General features: G+C 41.4%; 1 protein-coding gene across 6 annotated transcripts in view; it reads right to left on the bottom strand.

Moving 5' to 3' along the window:
* Positions 1-25,752, bottom strand: part of Wwox (WW domain containing oxidoreductase) — a 1,097,314-nt gene that overhangs the window by 763,183 nt on the left and 308,379 nt on the right. For all 6 annotated transcript variants that reach the window (XM_045140876.1, XM_045140880.1, XM_045140889.1 and 3 more), the window contains exons 7-8: positions 11,619-11,804; positions 4,131-4,395 (exon numbers count right to left, since the gene is read on the bottom strand). In XM_045140876.1, coding sequence (XP_044996811.1) covers positions 4,131-4,395; positions 11,619-11,804 — 451 coding nt within the window. The remainder of the gene's footprint in view (positions 1-4,130; positions 4,396-11,618; positions 11,805-25,752) is intronic.

Genomic DNA, 25,752 nt, shown 5'->3' with positions numbered 1-25,752 from the left:
GGTGACCTAATTACTGTAACTAAAATCACCGTAGTCACAGCAAGTCACAGCAAATAAAAAAGGGACGTTGATATTAGAATACTGCTGTTTAATGCTTAAGGGAGCTGGCGACAGTGCAGGAGATAAGTCTGAGCTTCTAGGGACAAGGCAGGGTGGCATTCCTCTTCCCCTGACCTTGTGCAATGGAGGGGTTACTCCTGCAATATCAGCAGCAAGAGGAAAGCATTCTCTAAGGAGGAATGGAGAAGGGACTTGGAAGCACAAACCCAGCACAAGCCACCTCGCCAGACGTGTTAACATGTATGTGAGCTGCTTCCGCAGCATGTAGGATGAGATGGAATTGTAATTCCATGGTCTGGCTCTCAAACTATATATCTGTGAAAATGGTAAAAGTGCATCCATTACCCAAGAAACAGATTCCTCATCATGATAGAAGTAACACCACAAACAAAGAATGGTGCGTGAGGGTGATCCTTCCAATCAGCCTATCCTATAGGAGACACTGCAGGATCCCAGCTCTCCATCCTGGCTGATGCTCCCTCTTCTGCATCTTAAATGCTTGTGAGGGCGTTGGGTGGGTGCACGGCGCTGTCCTGCTTCTTCAACTTCCATGGAGCCTCACTGCCAGAAGTGCCACCAGCTATTCAGATGTGCCAGCATTATTAGAGAAGATTTTAATGATAATCTGAATGTGGCTTCATATTCTATAACCCTCCCAACCTTTACACCTATCTAAAACAAATCTACATTTGCCCCAAGCCTGGTTGCACATGTATAGTATTATCCCAGCAGTCAGAAAAGGGAGGCATGAGGATGCTATGAGTGTGAGTCCTGCCTAGGATGCACAGTGAATTCAGGCCAGCCAGGGCTACCTAATTAGACATCTTCCCAAACAACAACAGTACATTTGTGGTGCTTGAAAGGTGGTGTCTTCTTCCTATCACATGATGACAGGGCCATGGAAAGACCAAGCCACTGTAACTTCTTTGAAGACCAGATGTGTAGTTTGGAGGCCACCAAACTACATTCTTTCCAATGCGGACAACTGTGCTGTCTTGACAGTTAGCCTTGTTTTTTTTTTTATACATTTACAGATAGGGCTTGAGCCCTATATCCACTACCATAGTCATAAGCAAGTGATACAAAATAAAATTATTACTCTTAACTCCTCCATCCTTGTTACGTCCATCAGAAGCAACTACATCATGGGGAAGTTGTTTCAGGAACAAGGTATTATTGACAACAACAAGAACATCAACCATTATGGTGACAACTGCCCCTAAGTTATGTAACAAGGGCTGTGCACAACACACTCTGTGTAATTGTGCTCTCCAATCTCTTAAAACATGTTCTTATTTATTTATTTATTTGAAAAAAGAGAGAGAGGGAGGAAATGGGCATGCCAGGGCCTCCACGTGCTGCAAATGAACTCCAGATTCCTGTGCCACTTTGTGCATTTGGCGTTATTTACATGGATTCTGGAGAATCAAACCTAGGTTGTTAGACCTTATAGACAAGTACCTTAACCAGGAGCTATCTCTCCAGCCCTGTGCTCTCCAGTTTTTATGGCCATCACTAACCAAATGTGGTATTTTAAACTAGAATAACTGAAATGAGACTGAATTTAAAACTTATTCCCTCAGTAGTATTATCCATGTCAAGGACTGAGTAGCCAGATGATGATTATTACTGAAATCCTGTGCCCATGATTATACATGTTCAGCTCATTTTCATCAATCCTCATGACAATAGGAATCACCTTTTGGGTTGTGAAAGGCAGACTTAGAAGCCTAAAGTGACCAGTGGTCAGGGAAAGACTTGTGTCTTAACCGCTAGGAGTGTTACAAGAGAGATGACTGATCTGCTGACCACTTCCTCCTCTTGTCGCCCATAGGAGGACATGCCCAGCCCCATCTCAGGCACAGAGCCACTGTTTACCTGTGGTGCTCTTCCTACGTGTGCACGTGCTATTTCCCAATACCATGTAGCCAAACTATAGGGTTCTGCGATGTCAACATACTTTTCTATGGTTTGTCCAGGGTTATCTACTCATTGTCCCCATTTCAGTCATGGCTTTGCTGGCCACTCTGTTGTACCTGTTCTCCATGGATGTTCCCATGTGACCCTTTTCTCTGTTCCGAGCCTGGTCTTGATGTGCTCACTGAAGCTTGTCTGTGCTCCCAGGTACCCGAGACAGGCAGCGGAGCTTCTGTACTGGGTGGCAGGCGAAACGCTCAGCCACAGAGGCCATGTGCTGCTAAGCAAGGGTGCTTCTTCCCGTGACCAGAAAATCCCCCCTAACTTGTTGACCTTCCCTGTTCATGTGGCCAAATGCCTGCCTCAGTTTCCAAATCTACACTATGATTTTCCACTTGGCTTACCCCCTGATGCCACCCACCCCTCCCCTGGATACTCATGTCATGGATGCCCACACAACTTAACGTCCTAGTGTTTTCAGAATTCCTCCTGTTAATCCCAACAAGACAACAACCAAACCTGAATTTGCTAAGCACAGTTTGTGTTTGCTATGAGACAATGAGAGAGCCTCTTCAGGAAACAACAATATTTACCCCACGCTTATTTACCACACCTGTCCTCCTTCTCCACCCTCCTGTTTTGGTGCAGGTCCTTAACCCCTGGAACCAGGCCACAGAGTAGTAGTTTCTCCCACCTTCTATTGACAAGTCCTCACCCACTGGTGTCTACCACATAAAGGACCAACTCATTATATCAGCATCTACCACATTCCTTACATTCACAGAGTCTTTTCAAGTCTTTCCCATTACATTCCTCTGATGGTAAACATTCTAGAAGAAGAAAAGACCAACATGTGCTGCTGTCATAGAAAAGCATTGCTTATCTCCTAATGGAAAGACTCAAGACCATTGCCAACAAGCTATGTTCTAATATATGTTAGTTCTGAAGGTACCTACTTCACAAGAAATGAGGGTTCCTCTCTCTTCTTTCCTCTCCAAATTTAAACAACCCAACCACAGACATATCATAGAACTTCATTCAGTGGAGGCCCATCTTACTGAGAGCATGAGGCATGATCATGGTCAAAGGAGCACTGGTAGGCCCTAGTGCTATGCAAGAGACAAAGAAAGACAGAGAGAAAAGCTAAGGGGAGTTCTCCTTATGCTGAGCTCCCACATGGACAGACCTCCCTCATTCACTTTCTAGATATCAGTGCAGTCTTCAGTATGGAGAGGAGAAACACTGTCCTAATATCCCACCATAAACTCTTCAGATCCTAGACATTCAACTTTTAGACCACATTTACTCTGCGCAAGAAGCACATGGGTAAGGAGAACAAGAAAAATATACTCACTTCTATCTTCTTAGAAGCTCAAAAGATTTTTATGGTAGTCTTAGAGTCACACACAGAGTGTGGCAACAGTATGAGACAGCAAACACAGCCGAAGGTGGCAGAGTGTGTACTCAGCCTGTGAAATACCTTGGGACTTGTGATCCTTCCAAAGGCTGAGTGTGTTTGGAGAGTGGGTCATTTCTGTGATGGAGATGTTTTGTCTGGATAACTGGAAAGCTAGCATCCGTTAATAGGAAGCCATGCATAAAAGCCAGAGATTTAGAAAAGTAATCAACCAGATACATTGCGTAGTATGCACCTTCTTCATTGAAGTTATGTCCTACAGGATAAATTCATGGAAGAAGATCCCCACCATTGATAAGCAACCCACAGAAACAGGGAAACTTCATATTTCCCTTCAGGAACTTTTTCATCTAATCACCATGGTGTGATGCATTCAAAGACACAGTTTCAAAAACATAAAGAATAAACCACACACTAGCCACAGGCTTCCACAGGAAAGAGATGCACAAAATTCAACATTAAAAGAATAATTTGGAAGAAACTGATACAGATTCTTGGTGAGTACCTAAGAACAACACCTGCTAACAGTTGGGTGGCCCTTAATCCATGTTTTCCTTACACAAAATGTACCATTCATATGCTGTTCTCCACACTCCATCACACCAGGCTGTTAGGAATGAAACTGGCCGCATCGTGACAGGCAGGAGGCAGCATGAGTGTGCAACTCTGAATCTCCCCCGGCCCCTTCTGTGAAGCAAGCAAAACGTGTCTGTGGCACCAGAAGTCCTCCACTTACCATGGACTTGGTGAATGGCCTCGCCAAGGTGAACAGCAGTGTATACACCCACCAGTTGCGATGAATGGAGGAGTACATCATGTTTCCTGGGTGCACTGCATTGGACGTGACACCCCGTGGGGAGAGGCGACGGTGCAGCTCATTGGAGAAGAGAACATTGCAGAGTTTGGATCGGTTGTAGGCCAGCATGGCCCAATAGTCACTCTGAGATGGAGACAGGCAGCTGAAGTCAAGCTTCCCTGAGAAGTCGTTAATATCTGTAAATCTGTAAAGCAGGAAACATGAGTGCCCAACCTCTGATTTTTCATAGAGTTGTTAGTTTTAGTTTGGAATCTAAGTAACCATGTAGAGGCTGTGGAAGACTCACACAGCAACACCACATCCCTCCAAAATGTAAAGCTGCAGGATAAAGTGGGCAATGCACTTGCCATGCATTAGACCTGAGTGGGTACCCAGCAAACATATAAAAGCCAGGGTTGGGGCTAGAGAGAAGAAGGCAATTGCCTGCAAAACCAAAGGATCCATGTTCGATTCCCAGTACCTATATAAGCCAGATGCACGAGGTGGCGCATGCATCTGGAGTTCATTTGCAGTGTCTAGAGGCCCTGGTGTGCCCATTCTCAATCTCTCTTCTTTTTCTGTATCACAAATATCTATCTATCTATCTATCTATCTATCTATCTATCTATCTATCTATCTACACATACATACATGGTTTTTAAAAGTCAGGTATGGTCCATGCACTTGAATCCCAGTGCTGTGGAAGCAAAGACAGGAGGATCCTTAAGGTTTCTTGGCTAGCTAGTCTAGCCAAATTGATGAAGTCTGGGTTCAGTGCAAGACCTTATCTAAAAAAAATTAAGTTGGCCAGGCGTGGTAGTGGACACCTTTAATCCCAGCACTGGGGAGGCAGAGGTAGAAGGGTCACCATGAGCTCGAGGCCACCCTGAGACTACACACTGAATTCCAGGTCAGCTGGAGCTAGAGTGAAACCCTACCTCAAAAAACCCAAAAATAAATACATAAAGTTGAAGAAAAATAAAGGTGACAGAGAAAGATACCCAATGCTGACAGCTGGACTACACATGACACACACACGTATACAAACATGCATTCACACATTCATGCATATATGTACATGTGCAAAATATATAGAAAATGGTATCTTAACAATGCCACAAATTTCATCCAAGAGATTAGTTTATGCCCACATCAATAAATTCAGCAGAGTAAACAAATCTAATGCTCTCTACCTCTTAAACATATTCTTTAAACTTGAACTCCCAGGACTTAAAAGGATCAGGCATGTGGATCACCCACAGATTTGTGGCCAGTGTAGGTGACATAGTCAGTTCCAGTCTAGCCTGGGCTACCCTGTGAGCTCCTGACTCAAAAACAAAACACGAAACAAATATATATATATATATTTTTTTCTTCAAAACCTTTAAGCGGAAGTTCAAGAATAATTAAATTAAATAGGGAAGCATCTTAAATAAAAGGCTATTGCTTTTGGAAACAGCAAGACGACACATTCCTAACCTTTGGCAGAGTTTTCCTGCATGATTTTGTCCAAATGCTTGAGTCTTGTATATTTTCATTTGATCATCCAAGAAAACATAGATGAGCTGCACTGCCTCCAAGACTCTTTTGCAGATTAAAAATTAATGATTATAGAGGGATTATAACCTTGATGAGGTGCCATCAATAGTCTTATATGTATAAAAGATAAATGTAAACAAAGCCAAAATGAGTTCTGGCAGAGTATACTGTTTTTAAGTGTACCCATGGCAAGGACGTACACAAATCAAAGTAACTAGTTGATGTTTTATAATTGGGTCTGACAAAGTCGTTAAACACCAGCTGTTTGTTTCCTTTCTTTCTCAAAAAATAACAAAGAAGTGACTGCCCTTTAAACAAATAATTGGATCATAGCAAACAACAAGCAGGAATTTTCTGCATGGTCTCATATTTGCTTAAGAACCCCTCATACTTGGCTTCATTAAATTTACTTTGGGCAAGAAGGAAGCATGGTAAAGAATAGTCCTGAAAATAACCATAGAAAAAAGAAAAGGAAATGGTAAAATAAAAGTCATGGACCAATCTTGTGGTTTCTTCAGAGGAACATTTAGATCGAACAAAATCTAAGAAAAGTAGCACAGGGGCAGATGAAATTCATGTTTTAATTAAAATTAAGCATCCCAGGATTTAATCTGTGACAGCCACTTTGCAGTGATGAATGACATTCCTGCCATTAAGTCATCAACAAAGCTAATGGCCACAAATGTCAGCAGGGCAAGGCAATGACTCCTTGCAACTAGTTGTTGGCTGCCTGTCTCCAAGTCCCCAAAACGTAGAAAACACAGGAAAGGCCCAGAAACCCCAGCTTAACTATGGAAAGGCAGAGGAACTTGGTGGGAACTTTGAAAATTCATGGTAAGAATGGCTTACTGGTCTATGGGTAGGATTACCCCTTAGGATGTGTGAAAATGTGTGGGGTCCTTTATATACTGTAAGTAATGACTGCTCGATGATGTGGGGGGTGGGGATGGCCTGCAAGGCAGATGGGTCTTCCTTCAACTGCCATCCTGGACATTCACACAGATGTGAAGCTTGGGTCAAATTACGTGAATGTGGAGCCTAACTGTATTTCACATACGTGCACCATTTTAACAGCCCCTGAGTATGGCGTCCAGTGCAACAACTACATAAGTGAGGTACAAATGCGCTCTCAGATGTGGAGGTTCTGCCGTGTGAGGCTTGGCTCGGTGTGGGTGGCACTGGAGTCTTCAATAGCTCATACCTGTTGACAGTCTGCCGTTGTGAGGGTCCTGCTCAAGGTGATTTATGCATGAACACAGGCATCTGAGTATCTTCCCTTTGGTCCTATCCAAGTATTTCCACACTGGAGCACATGTTATTTTGTTTCCCACTTCTGTTTTCTTTACATTAGAGTTAAGCCATTATGCTGAATTAAAATAGGTTTGTGAAGGGCAGTTATATTATTTCTGAACTTGATTGCAGCATAGTAATAAGGTGTTACAGAAGAGCTGTCACAAAAAGGGGCTACTCAGTTAGAAACACAAAAATGCAAGGCGTAAAACCTGACCTGAAAACTCTACTCCTCAGGGTGGTAAAGGGTAGTGAGGATGAAATAAATACAGCACCCTTCACTGTTACCCATAATGCTGTTTAATTTACTACTGCAAGACAACCTCCCTGGCCTGTATTTAGCTGAACCCAGCTCAGGAACACATCTTCCAAGAAGCTCTCCCAGCCAGATGTCAGAATGATTTCTTTGTGGTAGGAAGGACAGATTCAAAGAGATCTAAATACACGTTGCCAGGATACTTAAGCATCGATTGTACATGGCACTGTACAATATCCTGCCCGGTGTTCAGTAACAACTACTGTCTCTTCCACATCAGCTACAGCTAGCTGTGCCGTCGCTGTGCTTCACCAGCCCAGGGCCCCTCTGTCACTACCACCACACTGGGCGCAGGTCATTTGTCCGCCTGGCTCTAATGCCACACTGAGGACTCTTGGTGAGCAGACATGGTTGCTCTGTACAGTGTCCAGATCCTAGTAGAAACCCAATCCAGGCTTCTAGGACTGAAGCTTGTCCATGGGATGGGAATTCTAAAGTGAGAGACAAGCTTTCTGTACTGCAGGAAGTCTGGTTAGAAAGGCACAACTGACTCAAGTTTAAACCCTCAAAGCTCTCCATTAAATATCTATAGGCAGTGCTATCTCATGTCAGAACTGTTCTCTGCTTGGCCTTTAAGAAAGACAAAGGAGTACCTCATTTCTGGCGACCACTTCGTGGACTAAACTGCTTTATTTATTTTATTGTGACTATTATTTTGCAGTGCTAAGGATGAAAGCCAGGTCCTTGAGGCACACTAGGCAACACACTCTTCCACTGAACTACACCCAGCCCTTGACTTAACTGCCAATAGTAGAAAAGTGACTCTTTCCCTGAATCTACTCCCATTAACAAGGCCAAAACTGCCATGATAAGGAATAAGATGGAACAGGATAAAGCAGCATTTAAGATGGAGAAGCATCAGCTGTGAAGCCTCCATCCTTCTTCTGGAAGGAGCCCCAGTTTCCTTTTCTGATCCCAAAGGTCTGACTAGTGCTATTTGACAGTTCTCAAGGAAGTGGGAAGGATGAGTGCACTTCTAACCCTACTAAGCAGAGCTGAGGATCCTGGAAAACAGGTTCCCTCTCAGTTCAAGACAGACAGGCAACTCTCAATGGCTGCCTGATTTGTTTTCAAGCAGAAAAACTGACAAAGCCAAAACACGATGGCCCAACAGAATCATCTCTTGCTGGGGCACTGCAATGTTAACTTTTGCTTCCAGACACTAACTTCAAAAAGCAACTGGGTCTTGGGTTTCTCTCTCTATTTCTCTTTTTGCTTGCTTTTTCACTTTTGTTTTTTTGAGGAAGGGTCTCACTCTAGCCCAGGCTGACCTGGAACTCACTCTGTAATTTCAGGATGTCCTCAAACTCATAGCAATTCTCCTACCTCTGTCTTCCAAGTGCTGGGATTAAAGGTGTGTGCCACCACACCCGGCTGTTTCACATCAACATCATCATTACTGTTATTTTATAAATATTTTATTTTTATTTGTTTGAGAGAGGAAGAGAGATAGATAAAGAGAGAGAGAGGGAAACAGTGCTCCACGGCCTCCAGCCACTGCAAACAAACTCCAGACACATGCACTACCTTGGGCATTTGGCTCACATGGGTCCTGGGAAATGAAACCTGGGTCCCTTTGGCTTTGTAGGCAAGCACCTTAACCACTAAGCCATCTATCTAGCCCTGTTTTTCAGATTTTAAAAAAGTTTATTATTATTTATTATTTATTTATTTAGAGAAAGAGGAAGAGAGAGAATGGGCGTTCCAAGGCCTCCAGCCACTGCCAACAAAGTCCAGATGTGTGCGCACCCTTGTGCACCTGGCTAATGTGGGTTCTGCGGAGTCAAACCTGGGTCCTTTGGCTTTGCAAGCACACACCTTCACCACTAAGCCATCCTTCCAGCCCTGTATCTCATTTTTTAACTGAACATTATTTAATTTCCAACTTTAAATTAAAGACATTATGATAGATTCTATGTAGATAAAATTAATATGTTCAAGGAGTACAAAATGAATTGGCATGAGAAATTGTACATGGACAGGACTACATGTGCAATTGTGTGTAACTGTGCATAGTTGTGTATGTGGCTAATTGTGTGGGGTTCTGTGTTTGTGATTTTGCATGTAAATGAATGCAAGACTCTGTGTGGCTGTGTGACTGTGTGTGTGGTTATGTATGACTGTGTGTGTGGTTATGTGTGACTCTGTGTGTGGTTATGTGTGACTGTGTGTGTGGTTGTATGTGCGAAAATGTATGTGATTGTTTGTGTCACAGTAGTTGTATGTGTGCCGGCTTCAGCCATTTGGAGCTTAGCAGCCAGCTAGGCTCTTTTCATTCTATTTTAATTGTTATCTGAAAAAATTTCACAGCAAGGAAGTCAACTTCTCATTTTAATATGATGTATTTTAGACAGGCAAAGCTCAATTCACTTGCTCAGACTCTAAATAAGTAAGTAAAACACAGTGAAGACACAGGGAAGCTAATAAATACTTTGCCTGAGGGCAGTCTAGTATAATATTTTCTGCAAACATAGGACTTTATTTTTCCCTTAACAGGGGGTCTTGACTCCAACGAAGAGATTCTGCCAAGGTTTATGGAGGTAATTAGATATCAACACTTGCATTTTAAAAGTTGGTTTAGGGCTCTGGGTCCTTGAGTAGTGAGTGTAGACTACCTGTGTGCCCAGCATCCCAGCTTGCTCTCTGGAGCTGAGAAATATAGCAAAAGGGTCATAAACAGCTCAGTCTGCAAGAATTAATATTTGGTAAAAACGTCCTTTAATTATGTGCAAAGACAGGCATGGCCCGTCCACAGACTTCAGGAAGGCCTTCTCTGTAAATGAATGACACGCATCTCGATTTTGAAGGCCAAAGTTCTTCCTTCAAACTCATCTTTTAAATGAAATTAAGATTTGGATCTCCTAGACAGGCAGGAATTACACCATGGTAAAGTAAGGAACAAAGGCATCCCATGAAACAGCATCTGAGATGGAGACTGACAAAGGGAAGTGAGCCGCTGACAATTCCACATAATCTCCCATTAAATACCAGCTCATTTAAACATATCCCGTGGTGCCCTCCACATCTGGCGAGCGATTGGGGCTGGCAGATTTATTTCCAGAGCTGTCTCTCCTGTCTTCCCCCACGGTAGCCTCCCACAATCCGTAACGGGGCCACTCCACTCTCTTTCACAAGCCTGGTATGATTTGCAAAGATAAGCCCAGCCAGATTTTGTTAGCACCTAATTACTAGATGTTTCATGTCTTTTCGAATGGGGGAGGATTATTACTGGCATTTCTCTTTCATTTCAGCCATCATAAATTTAAAATGGCAAAAGTAAATCTGTCTGTGGTGTGTCACTTATACCATAAGCCCCTGTGTTTGGGAGTGATAAAGGGTTCAAGCTAACCCTTGGCTGGTCTCTCTCTTCAAAGTCCCAGGGGTTACATTTTATAGAAATATGATTAAAAAAAATAAGCTTCATTCTGGGTCACTAAAACATTTCAGGACTTAAGATGGAGAAGAAGGAGAAAAAGAAATAGTCCATGGCACATTATTTTTAAAATTTTTGAGCTACTTTACTAGAAGTAAAAGCTTCCCCCACCCCCACATCATGAAAATGGGAAGGAAAAAATCTCCAAACATTAAATCTCCCCTTGCCGGCCCAGCAAATTCTTTTGTCTTTTCTGAGTACTTCTCTTAAACAAATAGATGTTTATCCAACTCCAGGAACAAATATGTTGAAAATACGATGAAATTTTCAGATGTCTTTTTAGTCAACTAAATATTCTAATGGTAATTGAAAAGAAATGCCATCTGATGTTTTAATTGAAATTTTAACCAAAAGAGGCATGGCCAGATTTCTAATATGTTCCAACTACAGTACTTCCCTTTCTACAATTACACGGCTAATGTCTGCATTGAATTCCCTAATTTCTCATTATAAAACAATTGGATTTCATCTCGCAGTCTTTAATTGCATTGTTTCTCCTGCTAGAATAACTGCACATTATTCTTGGTAAGATGTTGAAGTTGTTGAATTACAAATCAATAAAGGTCATGCCATTCAGATTTAATCAATTATTATTCCATCTGTAAGCAAAATCAATGGGGAGCTTGAAGTATAGTTGTAAAAACACTCCATATTGCTTCAGACAGTCCCCCCAAACAATCCTCCATAATCATGCTCACAGAAGGAACTAGAAAAAGGAAGGAAACCAGCTTATGCAGGCTCATGCTTCTCAGCCCATTCAACATGACTCTCAAAAAAGCAGATTCTCGGGGACTTTTCCTGGAGCATGCAAGGGGACAGGTGAAAAATACCAAATCAAATTCAAACCCACCTATGGGACTCAGAGGAGACCACGACGATGCGGGCAGGGGCTGAGCGACACAAAACATCCTGCAAGAGCTGGACCAGGTAGAAGTGCCCCAGGTGGTTCACCTGGAAAGTGGTCTCCAGGCCATCCTTCGTGAGGCTCCAGGGCAAAGCAAATACTGCTGCATTGCACACAAGCACATGAAGAGCCCTGGAAAATGAAACAGACAACATCAGGAAGCTATCACCCATCGAAGACCAAGAACAGTCCATGTCCACTTAGGAATGACTGCTTTTTCAGGGTCAAGATTGTAGTCAGTTGAAAATGAGGCACACTAGAATATCATATGGCTTTGTGTGGGCTCAGGTGGAAAAATAAAGTTCCTGGGACACAACACAAGAGCTTTTGAGCTAAACCAAGGACAATACTAGACAGAACAAGGTGACTAATCACTGTCTACGTTGAAAACCAAGTTCTACTGTCTAACTGTGCTTCCCAGTTTAAACAATTCTATTTTTATTTTCAATCAGAACAGCCCACCCAACAGACATGAGGAATTCATTCATTCATTCCTTTAAGAGAAAATATATTATATATTTTAATATAGTTTATTAAAATTATATTAAAATAATTAATATTTTATATATTTTAAAAAAGCTAGCACTGGAACCAACTCTTAGTGGGCACTAAGTTCACATGTGAAGGGAACAATATTCTATCCTGGAGACAGGGCACATATCATTAGAGCATATTCCTCTTACAGTCAGATTAAACCTACCTGTTGGAAATGCTAAGGACCGGCAAGGAGGAGATTCGAAGTGCTTTCCCCTTTTGTCATTGTTTGCTTCATATACAGTTTTAACAATAATAGTAATCCTTTCATTTGACTCAATGTCCTAAATCCTCATAAGTAAAATGTACTTAAACCATCCTAACAAATGAGAATTGCACAAAGATAGATATGCAAGGCTACCTGGTGTTTGCAATTCCAGCATAAAAGAAACAAACCAGAACTTAATGGAATGTACAAGGAGAAATCACTAAATAAAATTTATCCATATCGTAGAGTAGTATGAAGTCTACAAAATAATAACAAGCAAATCCATTTTGTTCTCCATTCCATTATAAAAACAAAATATATAATACCAGAGGACCACATATCCCCATACACAACCACAGAGAGAAAGAAAGAATGGATATGTGAAAACATTATGACTTCCTAGACATTGATGATTCCAAAATGTCTTTTTAAGTTTTTCTTTTTACATGGTGGGAGTCAGATGCAGGGACTCACACATGCTAGGCAAGCCCTCTACTATTGATCTAGAGCCCCAGACACACTATATTAAATTGTTTTCTTTCTGACCACGTGTGGCTATACACGCTTGTAATCCCAGCACTCTGGAAGTGGAGATAGGAACATCTTGAGTCTGAGGCTAGCCTGGGATTAAAGAGAAAAGACCTTTTCTCAAAAGAAAAAAAAAAATACGCAATGTATCTTTCTTGTCAAAGGTTACCCATATTTGCATTTTTTTCATTCTCACTATCTCTCTCTCTATATATATATCTATATCTATATATATAGTTTGTTTTTTCAAGGTAGGATCTCACTGTAGCCCAGGCTGACCTGGAACTCACTCTGTAGTCTCAGGATGGTCATGAACCTTCGGCAATCCTTCTACCTTTGTATCCCAAGTGTTGGGATTAAAGACATGTACCACCATACCCAGTTTTATTTGTAATAAAAAAATTAGAATCAAATAAATGCCAGGCCAAAAAAATAACATTTTTACAAATTTACAGAACACATTTAACAAGAGAGTGAAAAAGGAGATTTGATATTATAAGAGTACTGGTTTAAAATCACCCACGACTGCTCAGGGAATTTTGTGGAAGAGGGGGCAGAAAGATTGTAAGAGCCACAGGTTGAGACATTATGCCCTGAAGCATTGACTCCGCCCCCCCCCCCCCCCCCCCGCAAAGTAACTGATTGCCGCTCCCACAACACATAACCACAACCCCACAGGGAATACCTGCAACCCCACTGAGGAGTGACCCCCAATGGAATGGGGGCAGGGACAAGGAAAAAGAGGCCACCAAAACATGATGCATCCATAGGAAATACATTGTTAATTATAAATATAAAAACATATATAATTTTGATCATTTCAGACAATTTGTCCAAGGTTTTTGAGTTTCTGATTCTTGTTTACAAAATGGGGGTCTGAATATTGATGGTGCTTGGATTGTTTGTGTGTTTGTTTCCATACACTTCATATTCTATGATAATTGCTTGAGATAATGTTTCCTTTGTTACAGAGAAAACAATTTTTCCCATATTTTAATTTGAACAAAATAATCAGTGCTCTTTTCATAAAAACATTTATTAGGGCTATTATTATTTTAAGAATTTTATTTTGTGTCCATTGTCATGGAAGATAGGGAGTGTGAGTCATAAAAAAAATAAAAACCTTCCATGGGCACTGACAAGGGAGCATAAGGAAATCCACATATAAAAGTAAGATAATGTGTTATCTTAAGAAAAGAAGCAAAATGAAGATACAAGCAGTCATATAAAGTAACCATAATTTTGTTACATAAAGAGTTCTTTAATATCACAAGAAAAACATATTCTAACAGAAATATTGATATATTTTTAAAAATTATAAAATGAGGTTACAAAGAACCAATTTTATGCTCCAGGAGAGCCAAAATTAAGATTTTTTCTACCTATAAAACTGACAGATTTATTTATTTGATTGTCTGAGAGAGGACCTCACCATGTGGCCCAGACTGGCTTGGAACAAGTGACACACCAGCTTCTATCTCCCCAATAGCAAGGTTGATTGTTATATGTCTATTATATTTGTAATATATGTTCTTTTTCTGGATATTAGGCTTAACATGTATAAATTGAGATTTAGAAAGATCCCCCTTACTGCCAGCTTCCTAACAGTGGAGGACATGCCAAAAACCAAGGGATGGAGGAGTGGTTAAGGCCAGGGGAGATTCACACTGTTTCAAATGTTAAGTGATGATAATAAAACGGCGAACAGCATTGAGCTAGTTCTCTTATTGTTTTTGAATGAGTTCCCTCATCTTCCCTAAAGATGCAACAGACCACCCCCATAGCTGCTCCCAAAGCTCTGACAGGCTATTTCCAGAGGGCTGAAAGATGGGGTCTAAAAATATGTCTACCCGCATTCTGTGCATGTGACCTTATTTGGAAAAAGGTTTTTGCAAAAACAATTAAATCCAGGATTCTGTGATGAGACCATGCTTGCTTAAGGGATATATGTGTGTGTGTGTGTGTATGTATGTATGTATATGTATATATATATATATATATATATATATATATATATATATATATATATACATACATACATACACACACACATATCATGACAAAGCTGCAAAGACAAAGGTGATGCAAAGGGAGAGAGACTGGAATGAAACACGTGTAAGCTGAGAAAAGCCAAGGGCTGCTGGCAGCCACAGCAAGCCAGCAGAAAAGCATGGGAGGGAGACACTCTGAACCCCTGAAGGATCCAATTCTGTAGCCACTGTACTTCAGACTTTAGCTTCCAAAACAATCAGAGACCAAGTATCTGTGGCTTTCCGACACCCAGCCTGTGTTTACCTGTGACTGTAGCCTTAGGAAATTAATAGAGCTTCAAAGATACTGTCCTAAGGAAATATTCCAATACTCTATACATAAAGATATATCATAACTGCACATAATGAACAACAGTTTACAAGTTAGACATGAGTTAGAAGCAAACTCAGATCTTGCAACAGGAAAATGGGCAAATAAGCAGAGATGAAGCCAGTGCCTCCCAGATTTGCTCAATTTAATTAAAAAGCAGGAAACTAAACTCCATGTTATTCAGTGATCCATCTGTACTTCTGTCCACAGGTACTATTATATATATTGTCACCAATACAGGAAAAAATGTCAGCTAGGGGGACATTACATCATTAGGTTTGCTATTCTTTTTATATGGTTTTGATATTTTCCCACTTTTAAAAATAACAGGCATGTTAAGTTCCTTAAAAATTACTAAGATGCTATTCACATGCATACAACATACCTAGTATATAATTCCACAGCTTTAGTATATTCATAAAGTTAAGCATTTATTACCACATCCTAATTTTTGAGATGTTGTGGACCCTTTGGGACATAGTGCCTAACTGGCTTTTTCTTCTGGGAGTTTGTTGTTGTTTGTTTTGCTTTGTTTTTAAAGGTGGGTTCTCACTCTAGCACAGGTTTACCTGGAATTTGATCCTCCTACCTCTACTTCCTGAGTGCTGGGATTAAAGGTATGTGCCACCATGCCTGTCTTTTATCTTTGGAGAGTTTTTTTTTATTTGTTTTTTTGGTTTTTCGAGGTAGGGTCTCACTCTGGTCCAGGCTGACCTGGAATTAACTCTGCAGTCTCAGGGTGGCCTTGAACTCACGGCGATCCTCCTACCTCTGCCTCTCGAGTGCTGGGATTAAAGGCGTGCGCCACCACGCCCAGCTGAGTTTTTTTTTAAATAAATGAGATATAAATCGATCTATGATCATTTGGAGTTAATTTTTGTACATGATATACAAAGAAATCTACCTTAATTCTTTTGCAAACAAGACTATTTACCCATTGAGTTATTCTCAAAATACTTTGACAGCTGGAGGGATGGCTTAGCTGTTAAGGCATTTGCCTGCAAAGCCAAAGGACCCAGGTTTGATTCCCCAGGACCCACATTAGCCAGATGCATAAGGAACAAACATGTCTGGAGTTCTTTTGCAGTGACTGGAGGTCCTGGTGTGCCCATTCTCTGTCTCTCTTTCTTCCTTTCTCTCTCCTTTTCTCTGTCAAATAAATAAATAAATAAATAAGAATTTAAAAAAAACACATTGAAAATGAATTGGCCAAGTAAAAAATTATTTCTGGACTCCCAATTCTGTTCCACTGTGTAAATGTCCACGGTCATATGACAGTGTCCCAGTGGTCATTGGAGTACTATAGGTTTAAAAATATTTACTTATTTATTTAAGAGAGGGGACAGAAAGGAAGAGAGAAAAATGGACATGCTAGCGCCTCTTGCCCCTCTGCAGATGTACTCCAGACAAATACGCCACTTTGTGCGTCTAGCTTTACATGGATTCTGAAATGAACAGGGGCCATCAGGCTTTACATGCATTCACTGAGCAATCTCTACAACCCAGTACTATAGCTTCTATCACTGCAAAACGGGAGTCTTCCTAGTTCAGCTTTGTTTGCAAGGTTGTTTTGGCAGTTCAGTGTCTTGAATTCCCACATTAGGCACAAAATCAGCTTTTCAAGTTCTGAAACAGAGCCTACTAGGATTCTTCTGAAGGAAGAATTGTAGACCAATCTTAAGAACACACGAACACACACACACTAACACACACACACACACACACACACACACACACACACACACACACACACTTTTAACTCTTCTGATCCATGAATATGGTATATCCCCATATTCATTTCAAGGGCCTTCTTCCAACATTGTTTTAGAGATTCAAAAATACAAGTGCTTACATTTAAGTTTATTCTTAAAGTTTGAAATTATTTCCCCATTTTATTCTTTCTGATGTTACTGTAAACAGAACAGTTTTCTTCAGTATATTTTGAGATTGATCACTGCTAGCATGCAGAAACAAGTTGAGACTTGCATAGTGATCTTTTATAGTATAACCCAGCTGAACTCATTTGTCACTTTTTAAAAAATATATATATTTTTTCTTTTTTTTTGAGGTAGGGTCTCACTCTAGCCCAGGCTGACCTGGAATTCACAATGGAGTCTCAGGGTGGCCTCAAACTCACGGTGATCCTCCTACCTCTGCCTCCCAAGTGCTGTGATTAAAGGCATGCACCACCATGCCCAGCTTAAAAATATTTTTATTTTTACTTATTTATTTGACAGAGAAAAAGGGAGAGAGAGGGAGAGAAAGAGAGAGAGAGAGAGAGAGAGAGAGAGAATGGACATGCCAAGGCCTCCAGTCACTGCAAATGAACTCCAGATGCATGTACCCCCTTGTTCATCTGGCTAATGTGGGTCCTGGGGAATGAACCTGGGTCCTTTGGCTTTGTGGGCAAATGCCTTAACCACTAAGCCATCTCTCCAGTCCTCATTTGTCTTTTTTTTTTTTTAATTGGTTTTCTGAGGTGGGGTCTCACTTTAGCTCAGAGTTGACCTGGAATTCACTATGTAGTCTCTGGGTGGCCATGAATTCATGGCGATACCCCTACCTCTGCCTCCCAAGTGCTAGGATTAAAGGCATGCACCACCATGCACAGATCACTTGTCATTTTAAATACAAGTGGGTTCGCTTTAAATGTTTTTTTCCATTTTAAAAACTTTTATTTATTTGAGATAAAGAGGGACGGAGAGAAAGAGGCAGACAGAGAATGAGTATGGGTATATGCCAGGGCCTCCTGCCACTGCAAAGGAACTCCAGATGCATGTATCACTTTGTGCATCTGGCTTTATGTGGGTCCTGGGGAATTGAACTTGGCTGTCAGGGTTTGCAAGAAAGCACCTTTAACTGCTGAGCCTTCTCTCTAGCCCCACAGGAGGCTTTTATATGGACTCTTGGAATATGAGCTCAGATACTTACACTTGCTTAGCAAGCACTTCATACACTGAGCCATCTTCCCAGCCCCACAGGAGGCTTTTATATGGACTCTTGGAATATGAGCTCAGATACTCACACTTGCTTAGCAAGCACTTCATACACTGAGCCATCTTCCCAGCCCCTAATCAATCATTCTTTTTAAATTTTAATTTTCTTTTGAGGCAGGGTCTCACTCTTGCCCAGGCTGACCTATAGTCCCATGCTGTCTTTGAACTCATAGTGATCCTCCTACTTTAGCTTGCCAAATAATGGGATTAAGGGCGTGCACCACCACACCTGGCCCTGATAAAACATTTTTATTAAGTATTCATGAAAGCTAATTATCATAGGGTAATGGGGATCTTGTTAAGCACCTTACTCATTTCATGACTTGACCTTGTTTTCTACCTACTACCTACTTAAAAGTAAATATGGTATGTGGTTGGTTTAGAGTCAGCTGTATTTGGTTGGGGGCATCTTTTTTTTCACTAAGGTTATGCTGCAGTTGTTAGAAAATAAAAGCAAATGAAGTCAGCGGTCTCTGAGGAAGTGAGCATGAGTGCTCTGAGGCATCTGGATTCCCACAGCACTCAATGGCCCTGTTTCATATCAAAACAGAACCTACTGATGTTCAGCCAGGCTAACCCAGGTAGACAGTGAGGAAGAAGTCTGAGGAAGGGAAGAGAAGACACATAAGTTTATTACATTGAGCTCCTCTTCTGTTGGCATTCCTGATATTCAACTCACTTCTCCAAAGTTATCACATTTTGTTCTCTGTTATTAATTTATTTTTCTTTTTGTGTATGCAATGCTGGCTATGGGATAGACATTTGGTTAGGGCTTTGAGTACATAACTCATTTAAGTTTCATAACAACCCCAGGTATGGTAGTTTAAATGGATGTTCTGCAATAGACTCAGGACTTACATTCAAGCTGGTAACTTCGTGCCACTGTGGCTGGATACTAGGGACCAGTGCTAAGCTCTGGGGATGGATCTGGAATGTGAGCCTAGGATTCCCAGAGTGCTTGAACCCCGCCTGGGGTTCCTGGAGTGTGAATGCTAGTGTTGTTGGTGGTTGCTTTTCTCTCTCGGTGTGGATCTGGTAGAGGGGACCAGCTTCTTTTAGCATTGTGGAACTTCCCCTGGATTTGGAAGCCTGAAATAAATTCCATTCCCCCTATAAACTGTGTCTGCTCTGGAGGTTCATCCCAGCAACATGAAGCTGACTGTTACACCAGGTGACACACATTCTTCTTTCCATCTTAAAATAGGAGATTTAGAATACCATTACATTATTATAAACATGATAATATCAACTGGGAGTGGTGGCGCACACCTTTAATCCCAGAACATGGGAGGCAGAGGCAGGAGGATCACCATGAGTATGAGGCCACCCTGAGACTAAGTTAATTCCAGGTCATCCTGGACCAGAGTGAGACCAAAAAAACAAAAACAAGCAAAAAATGATAATATCAAAATTAACTTTCCTAAGGTCAGAAATTAAATATCAGAAGAAGCCCAAATAAATTAGCAAATAAATAAGTAAAAGAAGAGGCCTCAAAGCTCCTTATAACACCTACTCCCTTGGATATCTGTAGAGTCTGAACCTGACATGTCCTCCACAGGCTCATGTATTTGAGCACTTGGTCCCCAGCTGGTGATACTGCATTGACACACAGTAGACCCTTTGGCGTAGAGCCTAAATTATATAAGCAGGTCACTGGAGGCAGACCTTTGAGAGTTATAGCCTGGCCCTGATGCCAGTTCTGGTCTCTGCTTCCTGCAGGCCACAAAGTGACTAGTTCCAGGTGCCAGGCACTAAACAGCTCTCTCCATCATGCCTTCCTCACCAAGATGGACTGACATCCCCAAAACCTTGAGGCAAAATAAATCCTTCTATCTGCTAGCTGCTTCAGATACTTTACCACAGTAACAAGCACAATTGCCAATATAATATCCCTACTAGGATGGACACAGCCAATTGCTGACATTGTAGTCACCAGACTCATGGCCAGTCAGTGATCTTCAGTTACCTGTCACTGCTGGGCAAACAAAAGCAGTAGGCACATACCTCCCAAGTTCATGACTCTCTGTATTTTGCCAGCTTGGGAAGTTAAATTCTTTCTTTTATTTCCGCATCTTTTCCCTTTGGTCCACAAGAGAAAATTAGATTTTTCTCTAGTGATAACTGGTCTTTAAAATGGGTCGTGGGCTGGAGAGATGGCTTAGTGGTTAAGGCATTTGTCTGCATAGACAAAGGATCCAGGTTTGATTCCCCAGGACCTACGTAAGCTAGATGCACAAGGTGGCACATGTGTCTAGAGTTCGTTTACAGTAGCTGAATTCCCTGGCATGTCCATCATGTCCATTCTCTCTCTCTCTCTCTCTCTCTCTGCCTCTTTCTTTCCCTCTCAAATAAATAAAATAAAATAAAATTAACAATTAAAACGGGCCTCACCAATGAGAATGACAAGAACTCCTCTTCTAGACGTCTTACTCTTGCCATGCAGAGTCTCACAGAAACAGGAACTTAGTAAAGACCTCGCCTAGATGCATGAAGGACCTTGGGAGACACTTTCTTCCTGTGCCAAATTTCCATCCCCTTCATTAATGTTAATTGCACAATACCAGAGGCAAAATATATACCCAACACCTAAAATATGTCACCTCTATTAATTAAAATCAGGCTTATGGAATATGAAACTATAAAGTGCTTGACTTTTTTTTTAATTATAAGAACACCTAATTGGCTTGTACAAAAGGAAAAGAATTCCTTTAGCCTCCCTTTAATGAGGTTTTTATTATTCAAATGGTACATTTTGCTCAATTTTGACTAACAGCCATGGCAATTCAAAAGGGTCTGAGATGATGAATATTTACAGACTATCAAAAGAAAAGTTCAAACTATAAAGACAGGATGGAAACAAAAACAGTACATCCAAACCAAGAGCTGATGCTATTAAGTGAGGACTTTAAGGGAAGGGATTTTATTTTTGAGTGGGTTTTGGTCTGTAAAAGTTGATGGACGCAGGAAGACCTGATTATTCCAACAAAGCTTGTATGTTTTTGGTGGCTGTTTTTGGTTAATGGGGGAAAACCCTCTCTGTTGAGTGGAACATGGGCAGCCTCTGAGTCATCTGACTATGGGATGGTGATTCCTAAGCAGCAGTCCTTTCTACTGTAGCCAATGCATTGTTTATAGGCCAGAAAGTAACCCTGACTCCATCTGAGTGGGCGAGGGTCTATCCATAAGGCAACTCTGCTGTATCAATGAGAATGATGGGGGCATAGCGTTATAATGATGTACTCAGGCTCTCTGGCCAAAGCAGCTTTAATTGGTATATACTCCTACAAAGAGAACTAGATGGAGGTGATAAACAGGAGGGGATCCTAAGCCAAGGGCTGTCAGTAACTGGGTAATAAATAGCTGGCCCCAAAGCTTTATTTTACCTCACTCCTTTAGAGGTCATAGCCCCATGCACTGTTTATCCCACCTTTTGGTATGTTCACTCTGTCTCTCTTTCTTGGCTTATTCTTAATTTCCTTCAGCTTCATCAAATCCCTCTGACCACAAAACAAGGAAAATCAGGGAAAGTGGAGAGGAGTGGAGAAAAGAAACAGAGACAACAGAAGACAGGGAGGAACAAAGAGAAAGAAAGAGGGAGAGAAAAAATTCCATATCAGAGCAGTTTCAAGCTGCATAGGCATCCCTTGATTTATTCTCTTTAGCTGTGAAGACAGGTCTCCATTCACACAGTCTCTCTCTGCCCCAAGCATACCTCTCATCATGAGGCCAACCACACCAGCACTGTGAAGAGTCATCTACCACTACCTGGAGGACAAACACGGGCTTCATGGGCAACAAATCGAACTCCTACCACCAAGACAACTTGCCTGTCTAAGTCGTCCCTACTCTGCCTCTAGACCCACTTTCCTACCTCAGCTTCTAAGATATGGTTCACTCTTGGACCTTCTGTTACCTTCACCTCAGCTTCTTCTCCTCCAGTCCTTCCTAGTCTGCCCAGAATTCCATTTTCTAGCTTGTCTAAGTCCATCTGAAACTTTCTTGTAGCTATTGTATGCAGCCCACAACTCCAAACAGAACCGCCATAAATATAACTTCCAATCCTCAAGCTCCAGCCTCTCTGGCCCTCTGGAATTCAGCCTCATTCCTACCCACCTCATGCTCTTGCCTTTCTGAATACACTCCTGCAAGGCAAGGACAGCATGCCCAAAGTGGAGCTTTTTGTGATCTCTACTCAAATCTTATCTTCCTGACTGCAAACCTGAGAAGAGGAAGTGACTCTGCAGGAGTTACAGAGCACCAGTGACTACCATGCCACTTGTGTCACACACGGTGCAGACAGGAATAGAGGAATGTTACAATGTCCCCTGCCAGGGAGGCAGGGTTTTCCAAAACAAAAACACCCTTCAGAATGTTAAGACAATTGTGACTTAGCAGGATGCCATCTCAGACCCAGCAAAAGAAGGAGCTAAGTGGAATGACATGTAAAGGGAAACATGCTCCAACTCCTCCTCAAAACAGAATGTCACACCATCTGGGGTACTGCTCAACCAACTTGCAAGAATTCATACAATTTGGAAATACTGTGAAATTCAATGCAAAGGGCATAAGGACCCAAGTTCCATTACGAAAACTATCTTGCAGCTTTATGTGGTAATCAGCAGCAAAGACAGGGGAAAACTGTGCAGATTGCCAAGATAGATCCCTACTAAAATGACACAGGCTAGTTTGGCCTGAATGCCTTATGTCAGCACAGACTGGCCAGAACAATACTCTTCTATAATTATATCAACCTGGTTACACTTCTCCATGCTTCAGGAACCCACCCAGTCTCCAGCTGCCCAAAAAGCAGTAAGTATGTCATGGGCACAACTCACAAAGATTTGGGGTGATTAAAAGATTATTTATATCACATAATACATTAAATAAATATAAAATTTTATTTTTCACACTCACATGTTACTAGTTTGGTAGGGTCTCTTTCTAGTCCAGAATGACCTGGAATTCACTATGCAGTCTTAAGGTGGCCTCGAATTCACGGTGATCCTCCTTACCTCTGCCTCCCAAATTCTGGGGTTAAAGGCATACGCCACCATGCCCACGTACGTTTTACTGTTTTATTTTGTGTGTGTGTGTGTAGAGGATATCTTTCAAAACTTGGAAGTATTAAGTGCTTATAATGGGATGACGATACACAATTTTTGAAAAAATCTAGATGTAATGTTCAACTGACTTAATCTTGGGGAAAGTTGCATTACAATATAATCAGTGACAAGGGCATCCTTTAGAAAGAACACATAAGCACAGTGATTTCCTTTAACAAGAGATTCCCTCAATTAGCCATTGAGGGCATTAATGAGAAATTTCATCTCTTATTAAGGAACTTTTTTTTTAATGTGAAGTTTGACAAATGTCAGCATTTTAATTTTCTTTTGTTTGTTTGTTTGTTTTATTTATTTATTTGAGAGCAACAGAGAGAGAGAGAGAGAGAATGGGCGCACCAGGGCTTCTAGCCACTGCAAACGAACCCCCCCTTGTGCATCTGGCTAACGTGGGTCCTAGGGAATCAAGACTCGAACCGGGGTCCTTAGGCGTCACAGGCAAGTGCTTAACTGCTAAGCCATTTCTTCAGCTCCTAAGGAATAGTTTTGCACAATACTATTTTGCGAGAGAATTCATTTGATTGGTATGATTCCAGAAGGTCAGAGAGCTAAACCTACATGACAGGCCAAGTACATCAAGCAGCTTGGGTCTGCCTGTCATCGTATGTGGGTACCCCGGGGAAGTTAATAAACTTCTCAGCTGGAATTCTGTCCTCTGTAGAAGGAAATGGTGATGTCCACTTTGTTTGCTATTTATGAGAATTAAGAACTATATACAAAGTACCTGGACCTGGTCTTGATAGAGATGGTGGCAAAATCCTACCTTTTACATTTTGCTCAGGTGTTTATATCCTAGAGCTGGGACTCTACTTTGAGGAGATGGTACTCACCAATATTGCAGAAATATAAAATATGTTTAACATTATCATCCACATTAAAAAATACCTGTGCACAGATTCTTCCATCCTATAAGAATACACACTCAAGAAACACAAGGAAGGAAGCACACAAAACAGAAGGCAAATGCAAAAATCCAGCATGGGCTTGGATGAGCAACAACTATCAACTGGACTTTGAATCGTTTAGGGCACTAAGGATATTGAGAAGTTGACAGACACCACTGAGAACTAAAATAGTAATTAACCAGGAGTACATCCTGCTGTCAAGATAACCTAGCCACACATAATTATTACTATTTTGTTTTTTAATTTCAGCTAGAATAGAGAAAATAATCCAAGACAATCACCAAGAGTAGAGCACAGCTCTGGCTACATCCCCTGGAGACCCCCAGGAATTTTTCATTTCATGCACCATTTACAACTTCTTATAGTGGATTCCGGAACATCAGTACAGACACTTAACAGAAAATGGAAACACTCTTGTTTTGGTTATTTTCTTAAATTTTTGCCTCATGCCCATTATCTTGATTATATTTTCTCATCCCATCATCTGCAGTCCCAGCAGCAAAATCTCAACCTCATTGATTCTGAATGGGGGGAAATGTAAAACAGGGGCAGACCCACTTCTTCCGCAACAGGGTTTTCTAGGGGAAAGGCATTGAGTTGATAATTATGCACTTAGCCCAACTGCCATTGGGTCTGCAGTGCAGGTCAGACTGCTTGGAGAAGCACTTCCGGGCGTTTCCATCACCCTCCTGCCCTGTGCACATAAGCACTTAATGTTCTGTGCTCTGGCTTCCAGGGAACATTTAACAAAGTGGAACATCAATGCTCAGCACAACATGGATGGAGAGAAATGGAAGAGTGAGGAAAACCAGCTTGAAGTACATCCACTACCATGCATCCTCAGTTGAACACAGCTCTCAGAGACTGAGGGAGTCTGTCAAGTGTCTCCTGCTGGAATCCCACTAGTTAATATGACAATCCCCAAAGAACTGTAGTTATGCTATGAATGATCTCCTGGGAGGCCAAAATGAACATTATTGAACTCAGCAAGCCAACTCAGAGAGTGTGGCTAGCATCTGTACCAACTGGAGGGCAGTAGCTGGCACATGACAAATGCTGGGCAAATCTTAGTGAAGAAGGCTATTCATCTATAATACCATGTTCCACACATTAAGACAGTAGGGCTTAAGAACAGACGAGAAGATTCTGAAGGACAGGCATGTATGTGAAGTCGTCATGTGACCCACATTTATAACTGTGCCTGACATAAAAGAGAAATGGGTTCAATGACTGGATTCCTGAAAATAAACAAGGTACCAACTGAGAATTATCTACTCACCTCACAAAGTGAAGTTCCATAGCATCTTTTATTAAAGTATCACATAGGGTCAGAGTGAAGGCTTGTTTTCTTTTAAGTCTATAGAATCCTCCTTTTACAATGATATCACCCATAATATAATCATTTAGGTGACATTTGCCTCATGCAAA

The sequence above is a fragment of the Jaculus jaculus genome, chromosome 1 (assembly GCF_020740685.1).
Source record: "Jaculus jaculus isolate mJacJac1 chromosome 1, mJacJac1.mat.Y.cur, whole genome shotgun sequence".
Taxonomy (NCBI): domain Eukaryota; kingdom Metazoa; phylum Chordata; class Mammalia; order Rodentia; family Dipodidae; genus Jaculus; species Jaculus jaculus.
Note: the sequence above shows the minus strand (reverse complement) of the source record. Positions and strands in the feature narration are given on the sequence as shown.